Raw genomic sequence first — 16,500 nt, forward strand, 5'->3', positions numbered from 1 at the left:
AAGTGTTAGCAAGAGCTGCTTTACAGAAAGACTGCTTGGAGCATACAATGAATCCCTCTCTGTCTGGCACACAAAAAATTACTTACCTGCAACAGCAACAACCCAGGGCACTTCAATATACATCAAAACCATCTTTGACTTGACTTATAAATACAAACACCTTTCACAATTTCTGGCAAAATAAAGAGAACAATCTCCCCCTCCTCTCTAACACAGCAACCAAATGCTTGGTAGAATGTGATGGATTGGAACTTCTGTCCAGCAATGTCACTTGATCTGAGGCCCTATGATGTCTGCTTTAATCAACAAACACCCATATCCCCAGTTTCTCAAGGGAAAGTGGGTGTAATGGCTACAGGCATGTAGGACAACTTCCCTTTAGAGAGCAATAGAAAGAGAAAGCCTTTGTTACATCTCCTAGCATGGATGTTCCTGATTAGAGAGCTGGAAGAAAAATCCTCAGAAACATGATAGTCATATCCCCAAGGAAATGTAAAAAGCACAAGAGTAAATCTCCTTGTAGCCACTAAATCATTCACATCAGCTGAAATGTTTCTATTATTGGTTTCCAGACCCGTCTCTGTACACAACAACAGACAAGAATTTTTTGTAGCAAACTTCCTCCAGTATTAGTAATAGTTTTAGCAGCATCCTTTTTCAATTTTGGCTGGTCCAATGATCAGAGAAACAGAATGGGATGCCCAGCTGTGCTAATGATCTCCCACCACACTAATGAATTTTCAGTTCAGTCCGGTGGAAATCTGCTTCCCTTATCTGTAACTCAGCTATGAAAAAGTTTTTAAAATCCATGTTTTAGTGGTGTTGAGCAATCAGCAGAGTCAAACACTAGTTATTTGTAGAATAAACCTTACATAAATAGATTCTGGTTAAATAACTAAAAAAATTTAGAAAAGTTTCACTATTTTTCTGAAATAGAAATAATTTCATTTCAATAGGAAGATTTTTCCATTACAGAGACATTAAAAAGAAGGGAGTGTAATTAGGCAGCTTGAAAAAATTTTTCTCATAACGAGTGGAAAATGAAACCATATATATTATTCTGTGCACACTCTACACAAAGACTGTATCTACATTTCTACAGCCACAGGGACCTCAGAAAAATCTGTATTCTATATTACTTAAAAATGTTAGCATGCATTTAATTTTGGAAGAAAGGGGTGGTAAAATGGGCATGAATTAATTATTTTATTATAAAGGTAGCGCAGCCAAGATTAAACAGATGGTTTAATTTTCAGAGAGTCAAGGCTGAATTCTGGTTATGTTAGAGAGAAAAAATACTTGGTTGTTTCTTCAGTTGAAAACTATCAGCACTATAAATAGATAGTCATCCTTTACAGGACTTTGGCACAAAGGTGTCAGCATTAAGGAGTTTAATTTGTTCATAAAAGTTCCCAAAGCAAGTGCTGTTCATAAACTACCTGGAAAAAACCTTATGATTTTCCAGATCACATAAATTTATTTTTTACTTTCACTAATAGTCATCTCACTTATAAACAAATGTAGTACTAATTTTAAATTTAAGATAGTTAATGTAGGTAGTAGTCAAATTCATTCTAAAATGACAGTAATATTTATATTTCTGTAATATTGTCCTTTTTATGTTAAACTTAATTCTCAAGTGAATCAAAAAAAGTCACACATAACTACTGAAACTAATGAAATAGCCTAGTTGTTATGTGGAAGAAATTCTACATAAGGGAAAACCCATAAGGATACTTTCCAAACCACAACAAACCATACAATTTAAAGGTTAAGAACTTACACATTCTTCAGAACAAATATATTTTCATGAGTAGAATTTCAGTTGGATAAGCAATATAGTGAGATGCTGCCAGAGTTCAAAATCAGAAGAAATAAACATATGAAATTCCAAAAAAACTCAGCCACTTTTCCCACCAGCCTTTGTAAAGCATTTCACAACACCTTTGATTCAGAGACAAGAAATTTTGGGTTTATTTCTTTTCCAGGTGAAGTTGCTGTAATGCATATCACAACAGCAAGTCTCAAGTGCCTCATCAAAAATTTTGGGGACCCCTTTCTGCTACACTTCCAAAGAGAAAAAAACGTAACCAAAAGCTCGGAAATTTTATGCTTTCATAATAGCTTTCAGTTCAGTGGAAACTAGAATTTATACAGTCATGACACTAGATGCTTTTTGGAATTCTCAGTTTACTGCTCATGCAGAAAAGTTTGCTGAAATTTTCTCATCTCAGACTAAAAGGATCTGCTACATCAGCATATCAGGCATCATTCAAAGACCAAGAGCCTCAAATATCTCTGCATATTGGTGCATGAGACAAAATCTGTTCATGTCTAATTGATATCTAGTTAACAAAAATTCAATTTGACTAAACTACAGTTTTGAAGAAGATACTCTAGCCAGAGTCTGAAGAAAAAAAACAGACTTTCTTTTTTCCCAGATATGGCCTTAGAACTACAGTATCACCTCTCCTCCTGCTCTCCCTAACCACTGTGCTATTTCCTGGACATTTTTTGGCAAAATGTACCACCACTAGCAAACAATTTATATAAGAATTCCTTAATAATAACATCTTTTAGATTTGAAATCTACCCTATTTGCATCCCCAGCGTAAAAAGCCATTTAGCATGCCTGAAATCTAAAAAATCCTACAAAATGTTTCCATAAAAAAACTTTTTCAAAGTATGCTACTGCAAAACACAGGGATGAAGTGTCACAGTCCTTGTCACAGATTTTAGTTTGACTGGCACTACTTATCAAGTTGGTCTGTGGCATGGAAAGCCTTCCTCCAAGGAAACCAACATTGCTTTGGAGCTTTAAGGAGCCATCATCCCCTCGTCCTACTAAATGTGTTGCAGCTCTGATTATGACTAAGCTGCCTGCATAGGAACATGGTTAAAAAAATAGATGAGGTTAAAATAAAGGTTAAATAAGGTTAAAAAAAAAAGTCACAACTACGCCTTCTTTCTACAGTTTCTGCAGAGTAGTACACCATTTACTGCCCAGCCATTCACCAAGCAAAAGAAAATCATATGAATGCAAATTTCTAAGATCCCCCTAAATGAAATCAGGCATAAGAGGCTGGAGAAAGATCATTACTGCAAGGACTGAGTGGAAAGAGGTATTCTGGTTTTTCATTTGCCAGTTGCCACACAGAGCTCCCTGAGAATGTGATCCACAAGCTATGCAGAAATACAATTAGAGGTGCCCAATTCTTCCATCAGCATATCAATCTGTTCCAGCAATGCAAGCAAAGGAAGAGTGTTTCATCAAATCCTTCTCCATACTGCCTTTTATCTCTGCTTTTGACCACAAAAAAAAGAGGTGGGCTCAGAGGATTCAATTAAAACAGGCAGCAATTTTTCCTCCTGCAGACATGAAAGGTAATATAGGTAAATGTATTGCACACGAGTTAGGAGCTCATGAATCAATAGTGATCTCGTTCAGCTTGTCAGGAAGCACAGGCCTTGCAGTGGAGGAGGGGCCGCAGACAGATTATAGCTTGCAAGAGCACTGAAGGCTCATCTGCACACCTCGATAGCCAAAGGGAGGAAATATTCACAGGGCAGCTTGTGACGTGTTCCTCATTTCCCAAGTAGCACATTACACATCTTGACACCAATTCAGGTCACTGGAGAAAGCTGCAGGCTGCCTGAGCCATCCTTAATTGGCTCCCTGCAGAGACCCTGCCTTGTAATCAGCAGGATGAGTACTAAACTCTTCTATTTAAGTTCAGTGCTGTTACACAGAGTGCAAGCCATGCCTGGCCAAAAACCTGGCCTAGCTTATGCAGGGCACAGATTTGGAAGCTCTCGGCATCTGCTAATGAGCACATGGGGCGATTCTGGAGCGAGATTTTGGTTAGCTCAAGGCATGCCCTTGGCAACTTGTGTAGAGCAGCTCCTCATCCTACATGTCTCCTGGCAGCACTGCATAGAGACAGTAGGCTCTCTGCAGGTCCTCTAAGACAAGCCTTTAGATATTTCATGGCACAGACCTTTGCGATGGGATTTTATATACACCGAACCAACATGAGCCTTAGCAACAGGGATAACAGCTTAGTAATTACCCTGCTGCAGATATTTACTTGGTTTAAGGGCCAGTCCACTGGGCATGCAGTCAAATTGGTACTCATGAGAAATAAGGCATGGCCAGAAGCCATGTCCCATTTAACACTGATCTTACCCACCACAATTGATTCCAACAAGCTGGACTTTTAAAATTTTCTTAACGTTTTAGCAAACCTATGCATTGTGTAATGCTGAGTTTCTCAGTTGAATTTTAAGTTTGTTCACACTCATTCAGAACAGGAAGTTGCAACATCCATCACTGCAACACTGTGGTGGATTGCTTGGACAGTCTTCTATTTCCAAAGTTTTTCAGGGAGGGACTGTCCTGAAACTGTCCCTCCCTGTCAGAAACTATCCTGAAAGAAAGGAATTTAACTTCCATGGAAAGAAGCTTAAGCAATCTAATACCAAAGACAAAGAGCCAAACAGATTATCTCAAACACAGCTATTTTCAGCAGCTGCTTTCTATTGCAACAGTCACACAATGCAAGCACTACCTTATAACATCAGGATTGCACACGATCTAAAAAACTTTCATAAAATAACACATCTGTATGAAAATATTGTCTCTACCTGAAGAGTATTGCACTATGGCTAGAACAATGACTTGCACTCTAAATGTAAATGTTTGCAATTTATACAATATCCTATTTCCTCTCTTATGTGCTAAAAGCAGTTGCAAAACCCATTACCAAGAACTCATTACTACCGAGTTCCTGGAAAAATTCATTTAATGAATCCCCAAAGATATAACCACTATTACATATAATGGATGCACTTAAGTCATTCCTGAAAAGGACCAGCAAGCTCAAATAACAGCCTCAAACTGGATAACATTTCTCCCTGCAAAATTTATCTATCTGACCTCAGAGGAAAAAGGTTTTACAATTTTGAGTCAAAATAAAATACTCTTTTAAAAATCTATACAGCCAAAATCAGAGGTCAGTCACCGATGAGAAAACCTATTTTGACACACAAACACCAACGCCATGTAAGCCAAAACCTGCAATTTATTAAGCTGCTTATCTGTCTCACACCCACTATGTCCAATATATACACTATAAATCACGTGGAGCGGAGCAGCCCCTGCAGGAGATAGATTCAAAATAATTATAACCACCATCAACTGATCCATACTGATCATGTTTAATGGAAACAGCCAAATCTTTAAGAAAACATTATATTACACAGATGCCAGTAAGATATCAGGTGTGCTTCTCCTATGCCTTCTGACATAAATGCATCTACTGCATCATATCATTCTGCATAAAATGGGGGAAAAAAGAAAAATTTGGATAACACAAATATTCTCGGTTGTGAGTTCAAGTCAGCACCTCAGAAAGTCAGGCCCAAGGACAGCGCATATTAGTTTATTGCATATTTGCACAGTGTAAGCCAAGCTACAAGCAATGACAAGTGCAGGGAAAGAAGAAAAGTTGGTTGTTGTTTTGTCAAAGAAAATGGTCAATAGCAGAAAAGTAGCACAAAGGAAATACCTTAAGATCTCGCCTTTCCAGATGTAAAAGCTCAGAGCCTCGGATGTCATGGCTGATGAAGATTTCTTTGTACTCTCCCAAACTGAGCAGATCCAGCCAAGCAGCAACTTCATCTGTGCCCCATTTTTGAACTACCAAAGTTAAGAGCAAAACCCCCTTAATTTCTACATGCTCAAATGCATCACAAGCAAAGGTTAGGCCAAAGAGAGTGGAAAACAGAGTAGAATTGCCGTGCTAGCAAAGGGAAAGGTTAGAGGTGTCTTTTCCACAAAAATTGACAATTTCCTTTTTACATGCAGGTTACAGGTTAGCAGTTAACACAAGAAAGTATCTAAACAAAGTTGGGGTTCTTTGCTTTGCAGCCATGCTTTCAGCTTTACTCCAGTTTCTTCAGTAAAGCCTTTAAAACCTCATGTCCCAACAAATTCGCATTAAACCAGCTTAGGATCAGTGATGCAAAGTCTAATGTTGTTCTGCTTTATGCCATTAATTTATTAGTAGTCATCCAGGGAGAGGAGAAGCCTTCAAAAACTAATTAACGTGTAAAATTAAAATAGCAACCGTACCTCAAATATAGCAATGGCAGCAAGCAAGTCCAGTTTTAAATAACAGATTCTAGTATTCTTAATTAAGACAAAAAGTACTCTTTAAGCTACTGTGTTACACAGGCCATTAAAAAGCTCTCTGTAAAACATTGTTCTCTAAGGTTAGTTGCCCACATTAGTCCCATTAAGACCACATATATAAAAAAAATAGTTATTCTACTTATTACTAGAATTTTGCAACTTCATTCAATGCTGATCGCTTCACTTCATAATGAAGAGAAATCTGATGTCTAATCTGAAACTTAAATCTATCAACAACTGCAAGATTTTGTAGATTGTGATCAACTGTTCATTGAAAGAATAAAGACATAGAAACAGTTTTAGAACCATCTAATCACTGATTGCACCCTGGACATAATCTTAAGGAAGCGAGCTCACGAATAAAAATGGGAAGAGAGGAGGGTGGAGTTTGTTCAACTTCTAATTAAAAAATCAGTATTGACTATCATGATTTTTTGTTTGAGCTGTCTCACTTACTGAACCTATAACCCACTCAAAAATTAAGAATAACTGGTTAATTAAACCAGTGTGATAAAAGTTATTTCACACCTAAAACTAACCTGAAAAACCTGAATTGGAGCATCACAGGGAAACAATGTGTTTACCCATGGCTTGTATGGCTATGAGCAAATCAAATGTGACCACCAGCGAAGACACAGATCCTGTTGCATGATAGAACTTTAAAAGTATTTTCACAGGAGTTCTTTGGTTCACTTGGGAGTATTGGGGTCCTACGGAATGCTTTCCAAATGCACCGAAAGAAATATTTATCCTAATGAAGATGCCAGTTAGCTCAGGTGCTTTCCACTTTGACTTTAGTCTTAGGTAAGTCATGTCACCTCTTATCAAAAAAAATCCCATAAAATCACATTTACTGCAAATGCTACTACTTTTCTTGCAATTTCAAAACACATACCAGGCTGAGGGCTGGTCTTATGCTTCTGAGTTTTTTCTTTTTTAAACTTTGGCACTATACGAAACACTGTACTTCTATTGTTTCTTTTAGCATAATCCAGAGGGGGATCCTAAATGAGAAAAGAGGCACAGTTACCTTTAGTAAAGGGAAAACAACAGTTAAATTTTATGCTTGTGATGGTAATCTATAGCTAATCTCAAAAAGTAAGACCCAAATTTACTTCTGTAAAGAATAATGTTAGGATTTAACTCTATACATGTTTGCATTAATAAATATAAATTAAAAATATATGTTTCATGTATTTATTTATCAGTCAAAACATTTACATTCACAAAAGGGAATAAAACACCAAAAAAAAGCACTAAGCTTAGAAGGTTGTTCACAGCAGACAGAAATGATCCAGCAACACTACTGAAAGTGCTTCAAGAGATTCATGAAAAATTGTAATTTACTTTTCCCTATCAAAAGAAAATTAAGTTCAGTCAAAATAAGAACGTGTTACTCAAACTTACCTCATCGTCATTTGGTTGAAAAACATAATAAAGCCAAGGAATCTCAGCAAGTTTTCTCAACTCTATTTCCACACTGTGCAAAGCATCAGACAACAGTTCTTCATGGGGAGCCTCTAACTGCTGTTTATAAACAGGCCAGAAAAATAGGACTTTTAGTTTCATGAGGTTTAACATTTAAGTCTAGATATCTTGTTACCACACACAGACAGATGACTACTTCATGGTGTCAACAAATGGTGAAGAAATAATCTCCCAAAGTTAGACTTTCCTTGAGAGATGTGTGAGACCACCGTCAAACTACATTTAGTACAGTCCCAATCACAAAAGGATGACTGAGACAGCTGAGACTTTTGATGCTTGGGCATAGTTGTCAATCCTTGTCATCCTTCACTGCACTCCTGAGTCTTTACAGAGCAGGAATTATCTGATAACACCACTGCAAGGACATACTAGAAATGGACACTACCAACAGAAGGAAGAGAAAACCTGATGAGAAGAGTAAGAAGCTGAAAAATCTTTGTTTGAAAAGTGGTGTACAAAAATTGAGTAGATGGTAATAAGCCTCCATTATTTTTTGCAAATGTGTTCAGATGGTTGATCACTCTCTCATGTTCAAATATGAAGAAATGGATCTCGCTGAAGATTTCCATTCCCAAAGGTCTTCCAGTGGTGATATGATACCTACACTACCCATTCTAAATAGGTGAGACAAAGTGTAATAGGCACTGCTTCTGGCTAAGGGTGGAAAGAACTCCCCAGCAGGAGGCAAAAAGACAAAGCCATCAGCAAAGGCCAAAGGGAAAAAGAAAGTGGTGGCTGTGTAAAAACATTGGGACTTGACGATGAATGTGAATTTGGCTCTATTACGATCTTGAGCACCACACAGAGATGCCTGTTGCCTTTAAAATTCCAGTCTGAAAACTGTTCTGAAGCTATTGTGTGAGTGAACCCACGTGGAAGAGATATGGAAAGAAGCTGATACCTTGAAAAGCTGTTTTGAGCTCATCTGGGATTGCTGAAACACCATTTGAGGTAGAGTTAAACCTAGATCAAGTTGCTTGAATCATTAATAAAGCAATCTGAACATCTATTTCTCTCTTAAAAGTAAAAGTAGTCCTAAAGCAGTGCAGAATATCCTTCTGAAAAGATCTAATTCTGTTACATCCCAGTGAATGCATTTTTTAACTGGAATTATAAGAAAATCTTGAAGCTCTAGTGTTGGAAAAATATTTTGACATTGTTGGAGTCTAGTGATAAATTACAAACCCCATTAATTTATCCTACCTAACAAAAATGTCTTTCCTTTGCTTCAGTAGTCTGCCTATGTTTCCATCTTTCAAAGGAGAGACCATCTTTAGTAAGATCTTACTGTCTAGCACAGTGTATAATGATTAGTGATACTGGAAATATAAGCTCCCTTTGCTATCATGGTATTTTCACTGTGTGTCCATAAACAGATTTTGATCTTTATTTTGACATATCTTTTTTTTTTTTTTTTCATTTGAACATTTGAGTTAATTTGGAGCACAGGGAAAAAGCCACTTGTCTTTGAAGAAGTTACAACTTTTCCCGTGTTTTCATTTCCGAGAAATTACTCAAGTCATCTATTTTCTATAAAAGAATGAAGCAAAGAACTCTGTTTTTCTCAACAAGTACTTATCTAATTGCTTGATTCTCAGAGGAAAACATTTTGCCTGGGGACAAAAAAAAATGCTCATCTGATGTTGCTCTTGAAAAAAATTCAAAATAGTAATTCTGGTATAGAAAGAATCAGCAATTCAGGGCAAATTCTCCTCCTACAACATCTTGGAAAATCTTATTTCCAAGATAAAAGTTCACACTATAAATGAAGAAATAAAAATAAAGGATTTTTCAATTCCTTCTCTATTTAAATTTTTCATATAAAAATATTTTATTTCAGTAAGTTTAGATAATTTTATTCTGTTGAAATGAAACAGTCTGTCCTACTTTTTCCTTAATGCATTTGAAAACTGTGCTTGATTCCAGATTGGAAATGCTTTTAAAAATTATAACAGGGCCATATAGATAAAATATGGTATTTTTAATTTTTTCCAAACTGTATTTCAGCCATAAGCATCTGAGAGATTCCACAAATCAGCTTCATTGTCCCATCTTGAGCAGCCCGATCTCGTAGAAGATGTCCCTGCTCATGGCAGGGAAGTTGGAACTGGAAGATCTTTAAGGTCATATCTACCTCAAATCATTCTGTGATCCAATGTTATTATCATTTCACTTAAAATTGTATTTTACCATTTGTTGTGATTTAATGCTCCTACTGTTGTATGAATTTGTTAATCATAGCTCTTGCAGGAGGTGGAAGGAACCACAGACTTGTTTTACATTTATTTACCCTTTTTTTCTCTTTCTCAGGAGCTGTAAAAGCAAAACTCCATAGCCAGTAAATGGCAACCAAAGAAGCAGCTTACCAAGTATCCTAGTTTAGCTGCTAGCTGAGGTTAAACCAAATAGTATAAGCACCAAAGACATGAGTTTACTGCTGTCAAGAGCTTTGACCACAGGAAAGAGGGATGTGGGAAAAATGAAGACGCCAAAAAATTAGAGGAAGATTTGAAAGAATGCCTGTCGTTGTCAGAGGAGAGAGATCCTTAGAAGAACAGTTTATGATGGGAGTGCTGATGCGTGAAGCAACATCTTACACTTATCTCTCTCTATTTTAACAGAATGAGGGACCAAAATACAGGCAACTTCAGCATTTATAAAATACATGGCAAGAAGGTTCACCAGGGTGCCTTGTTACTGTGACTGTGAAATACACATCTAAGTGAGCGCAATGTCAAATGAGCGTAACAGACACCTCTGGAATATTGTCTTGGTACCTTCCAAACAGCCTTCTTACTAAAAAAAGGGCCTGATGTAGCCTCATGAAGACATTTGCACAAGCATAATGAGAAGCAGAAGTACAACATGTAAAAATCCAGAAACAGAAAAATGAATCAAATTAAGCTTTGGAGCCTGAACAAGGGCCCAGTTCAACAACACAATGAGATCACAACCTGCTACAGGAAAGGTAATGTTTCAGTGGGAAGGTTTCCATAATTACATTATTTCCAAACTGTCTCAACAAATTTCACCAGTCCTAGTATGGCATCGCCATTTTCTTCTAATTACTTTTGTAAAACTATTTAATTTTTTTTTTAAATCTCCACTTTAATTCCCCACTAAATCTAAAATACATGGGATTAGCAATAGCAATTTGAAAAAAAATCAGCAGGTGTTTTTTCCCTTTTCTTGGACAAAAACACCTAATGAAATAACTTTCCTTTCAAAAACACTGTATAATAAAACATGTGAATCTAATCTTTGACTGTTTCTATAACTTAAACAATTATTTGCCTTTAGACTATATTTACTTTTCATTACTCTAAAACGGATTTATCACTTGTTTGTATGGTATGCAAACCTGCAGTAAGTATTGCTTCCACACTCAGCTAAATGAAAATATTCCTATTAATATCTATTTTTAATTACAACACTTATATAAAAAAACTAGTAATAAATCTGCTTTTGAATCTAAAGAAAATGTAATTGCTCCTACTAAGTATCTTCTTAATGTAAAACTAGATCAGCATAGAAAACGTGACATCTTTCTTCTCTTCACAATATCAGTAGATAAATTTTCTAATTATACATCCAGATACAATTGTTGAGAAATCTTAATCATTTTAGACACAAACACTTGCCAAAGAAGATGCAAAGTCTTCAAGTACCATTAGGGGTTTACTGAATACTTAACAGTCAAAGATTATAAAATAACTCCTGACAGGTGTTAGAACAAGAGTGATATTTACTTGCCCAGATTAGGTCTGTAGAAGTTGACTGTATAAGTCTAAACATCTCTCACCCCAGGCTCCCCTTAAACTCTGAAGATGGTCACATAATAGCTCTCCAGAGGTTCTCTTAAATGCTTTATCTTCAGAAAATAAAACATCTTTTTCTAACATAGGCCTCCAAGACAGCTGAGTGTGAATCAGCCCCCGAAGGATACCTGTTTCTCTCCACTGACTTTCAACAAGAGTCCAAGCAATGACTTAGCTATCTGAGGTGAGGCAAGATGGATGCCAGCCTAAGAGAAGATTTCAAAACTCATTCTGATCCAACCACAAATGCAGCGTAATCTTCTCCTATCGACCTTGCAGAGCTTCTTGCAGTATGTCCTCACTTTGGCACCAATTTACCAAAATCAGCAAAGAACAAATCACGGATGATCTGAATGAAGAATAAAATCATGTGCTTTGTGACCTTACCAAAGGAACTCTTCCTACTAGCAGAGATTCTGTTTCATTGTGTAAGGCCTTCACATTGACAGCTATCTCCATGGCAGTGTTTCTGGTAAGGCTCTGGGGAATAAGAAGCATAAACATTCCTTGAAGTCAGACTGAGAATAAGTACTTTCACCTTACAGCACAGATCTTCAATGCCTTCTCCTAGGAGAAATACATCATTTAAGTTCTAAATTGGCAACCTGTTCAGCACTGAGAACAGAAACCAAAAATGTAGTATCTACTTGCTGTCTTTTCCTCAATTTCATTTAGTATGACATTAATACAATCCTGAAGATCATCAGGCAATCAGCCACCATATCAATCCACATATGACAAAGGCCAAGTTGTGAATTTCATTTAACAATGACTATTGGCTTTGATTTCTCACCTCGTCCTCAGCAGAAGCAAGCTGCTAACCATACTTCAAGAAGCAAAGGTCAACTAACATATTTATCCTGTGTCCATTTAGGTTAGATATGGACAGCCTCTACCTAATTAATCGGTCCTGGGTCCAATCCCAGAAAACACCTAGATTATCTATTGTGAAGTGAGAAGAAACCAGGAAACTCATTCCCCTCAGCCCCTTTGCCTTCTCTGTACAGCACTTGGATATCAATTAAGCATGAAAATTTCTGTGAAAGCATCCACAGAAAATGACCTTTATGTAGTGACAGATCTGGTTCAGCCTCTGTCATGCCTCCACCCTCTCTGAGGATATGCCTGCACAGTACCAGGTGGGGAGGACAGTGGGGAACACAGAAACTGCATAATCTTCCATCTCATCCAACTTGTTTTCAAATGGGGACAGGGGACAGTCCCCATGCCACAAGCTTTGTGCACCCAGATGTTATAGCTTATTTATATAAATCTCAGTTCTTCTTTACCTCAGGAAACCTTGGGTTGGCTTTATTTAATGCATGTGAACATGCATTAACAGCATGAGCAAGCTCCTGCTCCAAGAGGCCATGAACTTTTGCTGCTTCACAGATCCTAAAAAAACATTTAAAAAGGAGAATAATGTTTCTTAATTTCTTTAAAGAATAATTCTTGAGTATACAACTTCACCACATGAGAAAATGCACAAGAACACGTTTCAAAAAACACTTAGAAAATTATAGTCCTTTATAACAAAAAATTGAAAGGCAAGGATTTCTTCAAGCCATATGGCACCTCGTAGAAATTATATCCATCACACATATTAGTTATGATGCTACAAAATACTGAGATACATTTATTTGTCTTAGAACACTAATGCTATACAAAAAAATGGACCAAAAAATGTTGGTCCTATTAATTCAAGTAAACTACAGAGGAAAGCTCTAGCACATTGCAATAACTTACTTGAAATTATCTTAAAAACCCCTACACCTATTTCTCAAGGCATATCCTTCAGATGTGACATGAAAATTGGCTGCAGTCATTTAAGGTTATGGGAGGTCCAACTGTAACTACCACCTCCAGACCATTCCTAGAACAGTGAGTTTTTAGGATGTCTTGGCTAAACTTCCCTTTGGGTAATTGATAAACTAAATTATTTGTCTGTGACCGCAGTATAAAGAGAGTATGTAGCCCTTCCTTTCTTATATTACTGGGGATTTTGATGCTAAAGATAATTAGTTGCTATGATAAAATGAATAGCGGCTTTATAAAATGTTCTGATTTTAAAAAAAAGTTTTTATTTATCTCAGCCTATATGAATGATGCAGTGTCCATCCTGCTGACTTTCAGAGTTGACTGCTTAAAGGTTTTTCCAATAATTCCCAATTATATTTTTGCTTTGTCATAAAAAGAGAAGCTACAATTATTGCAAAGAAGCTTTACAGTTTTCCATTTCAGTTGCTACTTCAGAAAGTTGGTTTTTAAAAGCAAAAAAAAACCAACACAAAAAAAAAAAAAAAATTTAAAATACATAGGAAAAGGACACAAAAAGAAGTTGAGCCTTAAAAATAAAATAAAATTTTTAGATTAGAAAAAACCAACTGATACAGTGGCAACAAAACTTTAATCAAAAACAAGGGAAAACGTACACTTCTAATTCTCTGTATGAATTTGCATTAATAATTCAGTCTTGGTGTCTAGGTTGCCAATCCAACTTATTAATTTTACTTTACCTGGTAATAAGTTCTTCTGCAGCTTGTGAGCACAACTGGATCTGTGCAACTTCTTCCTCTGTAGCCAACTCAACAGCTTGCTGAGGATACAAGGGAGATCGAATGACAGGTTTGCAGGAATCATACTTCTGTTTGTCCTCCCAAGACTTCAGGGTGTTTTCAAAGGCCTAATCAAAATGAATTATACATTCAATTGACAGCACTTGGGAGTATTCTTTCTCATTAAAAACTTGAATTTGACATTTTACACAATTTTAAATTATATATTATTGTAGTTAAAATTAACAAATAAACAGGTGCTTGATTTAATTTTATATAAATAATACTACCTGATTAAATAATAATTTTACACCTAAAGTTTTTAAAACTTAGTATAGCGAGTAAGCCGCTTCTGAAAGCCTCCTCCCCATAATCTTCAAAATGTGTCTTCCAAACCAATAAGAACACCAAGACAGTAATAATGGTTGGACTCAATGATCTCAGAGGTATTTTTTAACCTAAATAATTCTAGAATTTTGTGATTCACTAACGCAAGCACATTTTGTGTGGATAGCAAGATAGAAATTCAAATATTATTCTGATACAGAATTCAAATATTAAAAATCGTGGAGAAAAAACCAAATTTACTAAAATAGAGTTCAAATTCCACCTTAACTCTGCCCTAAATTCAGGATCCAGCTAGTGGATGGAGAACTGAGGGGCAGTTGTACCTTTCACACAATAGTCCTAGACAAGCATGAACTCTCCAGTGGCTTTGTGACTAGGTTGTACTTGTGTCTCTTCTGTCTGAGACTGGCTCATGGGGGAGAGGGAGGATTGGTAGGACAGAGAGAGAAATCTGCAGAAAGCTATTCTGGAAAATGGACAGTATAGAACTTTGTTATTTATGCAACTGTGCTAGAATTTCCAGTATGTGACTAGTATAACACCTAGAGAAAAAAAAAGAAGCAGTAGAAGGGGAGGGAGGAATAGATCAAATGTTGACCATTCTTACTATATATTAATAAGAATATAGGATTATCACTAATAAAAGAAATAAAAGTTAACAAAACTTTGTCACTTATACAAAATAATAATTCTCTATCCAGGTCATTATAGAAATTATTATATCACTGTAAGTTACTCTATGAATTAAATAAATAGTTATAAAACATTTTTATAAGTACTGCTTTGTTCATGCTATAACTGAAACAAATTATTACAAAAAACAATGTTAGCAATGGTAGCTCTTTCTGCAACATACTCTGTCTCGTGTTAGCATCTGAGCTCTGTTTTTATGTATGATCTTAATAACTCCCGGGGGCTGGATCCATGCCTCTCCATCGACTTGCACTGGAACCCCTTCATCACCAAGTATGGTGATCTTTACTGACCGACACTGGAAAAGAACAAACACATTGTTTTACAGGGCAATAAATACTGCTGAGACTGACAGGCCACCTGTAATCTGTTGATTACGAGGAGCTGTGGCTTCTCTCCAGAACTCTCACAGGAATTAAGCTCTCCTATATTTCATTCATCATTGAAGACAATTTGTTACCCGCTAAAAGCAAAACAATTGTCAGTGCTTTATTAATGTATAGGGTGGTGGTCACCAAGAGTCCCGCGACTTGCCAGAATCCCAAACTGCTGCCAACCATCCTGCATGCTTGCAAGAAAGCAACAAACCTGTGCTATCCTGTGGTGCTGCAGTTTGATGACTCTGGACACTGCCATCTGCATGCTGCCAAATACAGCAACAACTTCTAAGATTTTATCATCAAATGATGGAGCTCCAAATATCTGTGAGGAAAAGAAAGTATTCCATTTTTGATTGCAAATCCAGTGCTTAGATTGCTATGAAACACAGATTCATTTACAGATTTGTTTTCAACATTTAAATGCTCTAGATTCTATACTGTAGAATAACTATACTGTTTCTCCAAAGTCATAGGAGTAAGATACTACAAACAGGCAAATATCATTTAAAAAAGCAATGCTGATACCATTTGAAATATCTGGATGACAAGGCATATCCTTATATAGGAAAGATGGCATGTTTCAGAATGCAAATTAAAAATGTTTTTCAAGGCAAGATGAAAGGCCAATTAAAATCTCTGCTTGGGTAATGTACTTAATATCTAAGAGGTTCTTGAAGGTAAGAGAAATAAATGCTTTCCTTTTCTTCTCAGAAGTGCTTATCTGTTTATTTTCTGAATTCTCTGGAAACCAACATCCAAGTCCATGCTCTACTCTGTTTAACAGAGCTTTGATACTGAAGACCATCTTGTTTGTGCTGTCTATAATTATCCACTGTAAACAAGAAAACCACTTCCGTGTAGAACAGATGTCTTTCTGTGCAGCCGAGGTGCAGAATTTCCACAGGCTCACACAAAGCGCAGCAAGTCTCGCCACCTGGTGTGCTGCCGGTGAATTCAGCCTCAGGGCAGATCTCGGGCTGCACTTCAGCTGGGTCTGGCGAGTGATACCGTGCTAAGGTCACTTG

General features: G+C 36.6%; 1 protein-coding gene across 4 annotated transcripts in view; it reads right to left on the reverse strand.

The window, feature by feature from the left end:
* Positions 1–16,500, reverse strand: part of DGKH (diacylglycerol kinase eta) — a 162,764-nt gene that overhangs the window by 11,066 nt on the left and 135,198 nt on the right. For 2 of the 4 annotated variants that reach the window (XM_059839088.1, XM_059839090.1), the window contains 8 exons: positions 15,684–15,797; positions 15,259–15,393; positions 14,016–14,182; positions 12,789–12,894; positions 11,887–11,979; positions 7,601–7,720; positions 7,089–7,197; positions 5,568–5,698 (listed from right to left, as the gene is read on the reverse strand). In XM_059839088.1, the coding sequence (XP_059695071.1) occupies positions 5,568–5,698; positions 7,089–7,197; positions 7,601–7,720; positions 11,887–11,979; positions 12,789–12,894; positions 14,016–14,182; positions 15,259–15,393; positions 15,684–15,797 (975 nt within the window). The remainder of the gene's footprint in view (positions 1–5,567; positions 5,699–7,088; positions 7,198–7,600; positions 7,721–11,886; positions 11,980–12,788; positions 12,895–14,015; positions 14,183–15,258; positions 15,394–15,683; positions 15,798–16,500) is intronic. The other 2 variants (XM_059839089.1, XM_059839091.1) reach the window with 1 other exon arrangement.

Source organism: Haemorhous mexicanus, chromosome 2 (assembly GCF_027477595.1).
Source record: "Haemorhous mexicanus isolate bHaeMex1 chromosome 2, bHaeMex1.pri, whole genome shotgun sequence".
Taxonomy (NCBI): domain Eukaryota; kingdom Metazoa; phylum Chordata; class Aves; order Passeriformes; family Fringillidae; genus Haemorhous; species Haemorhous mexicanus.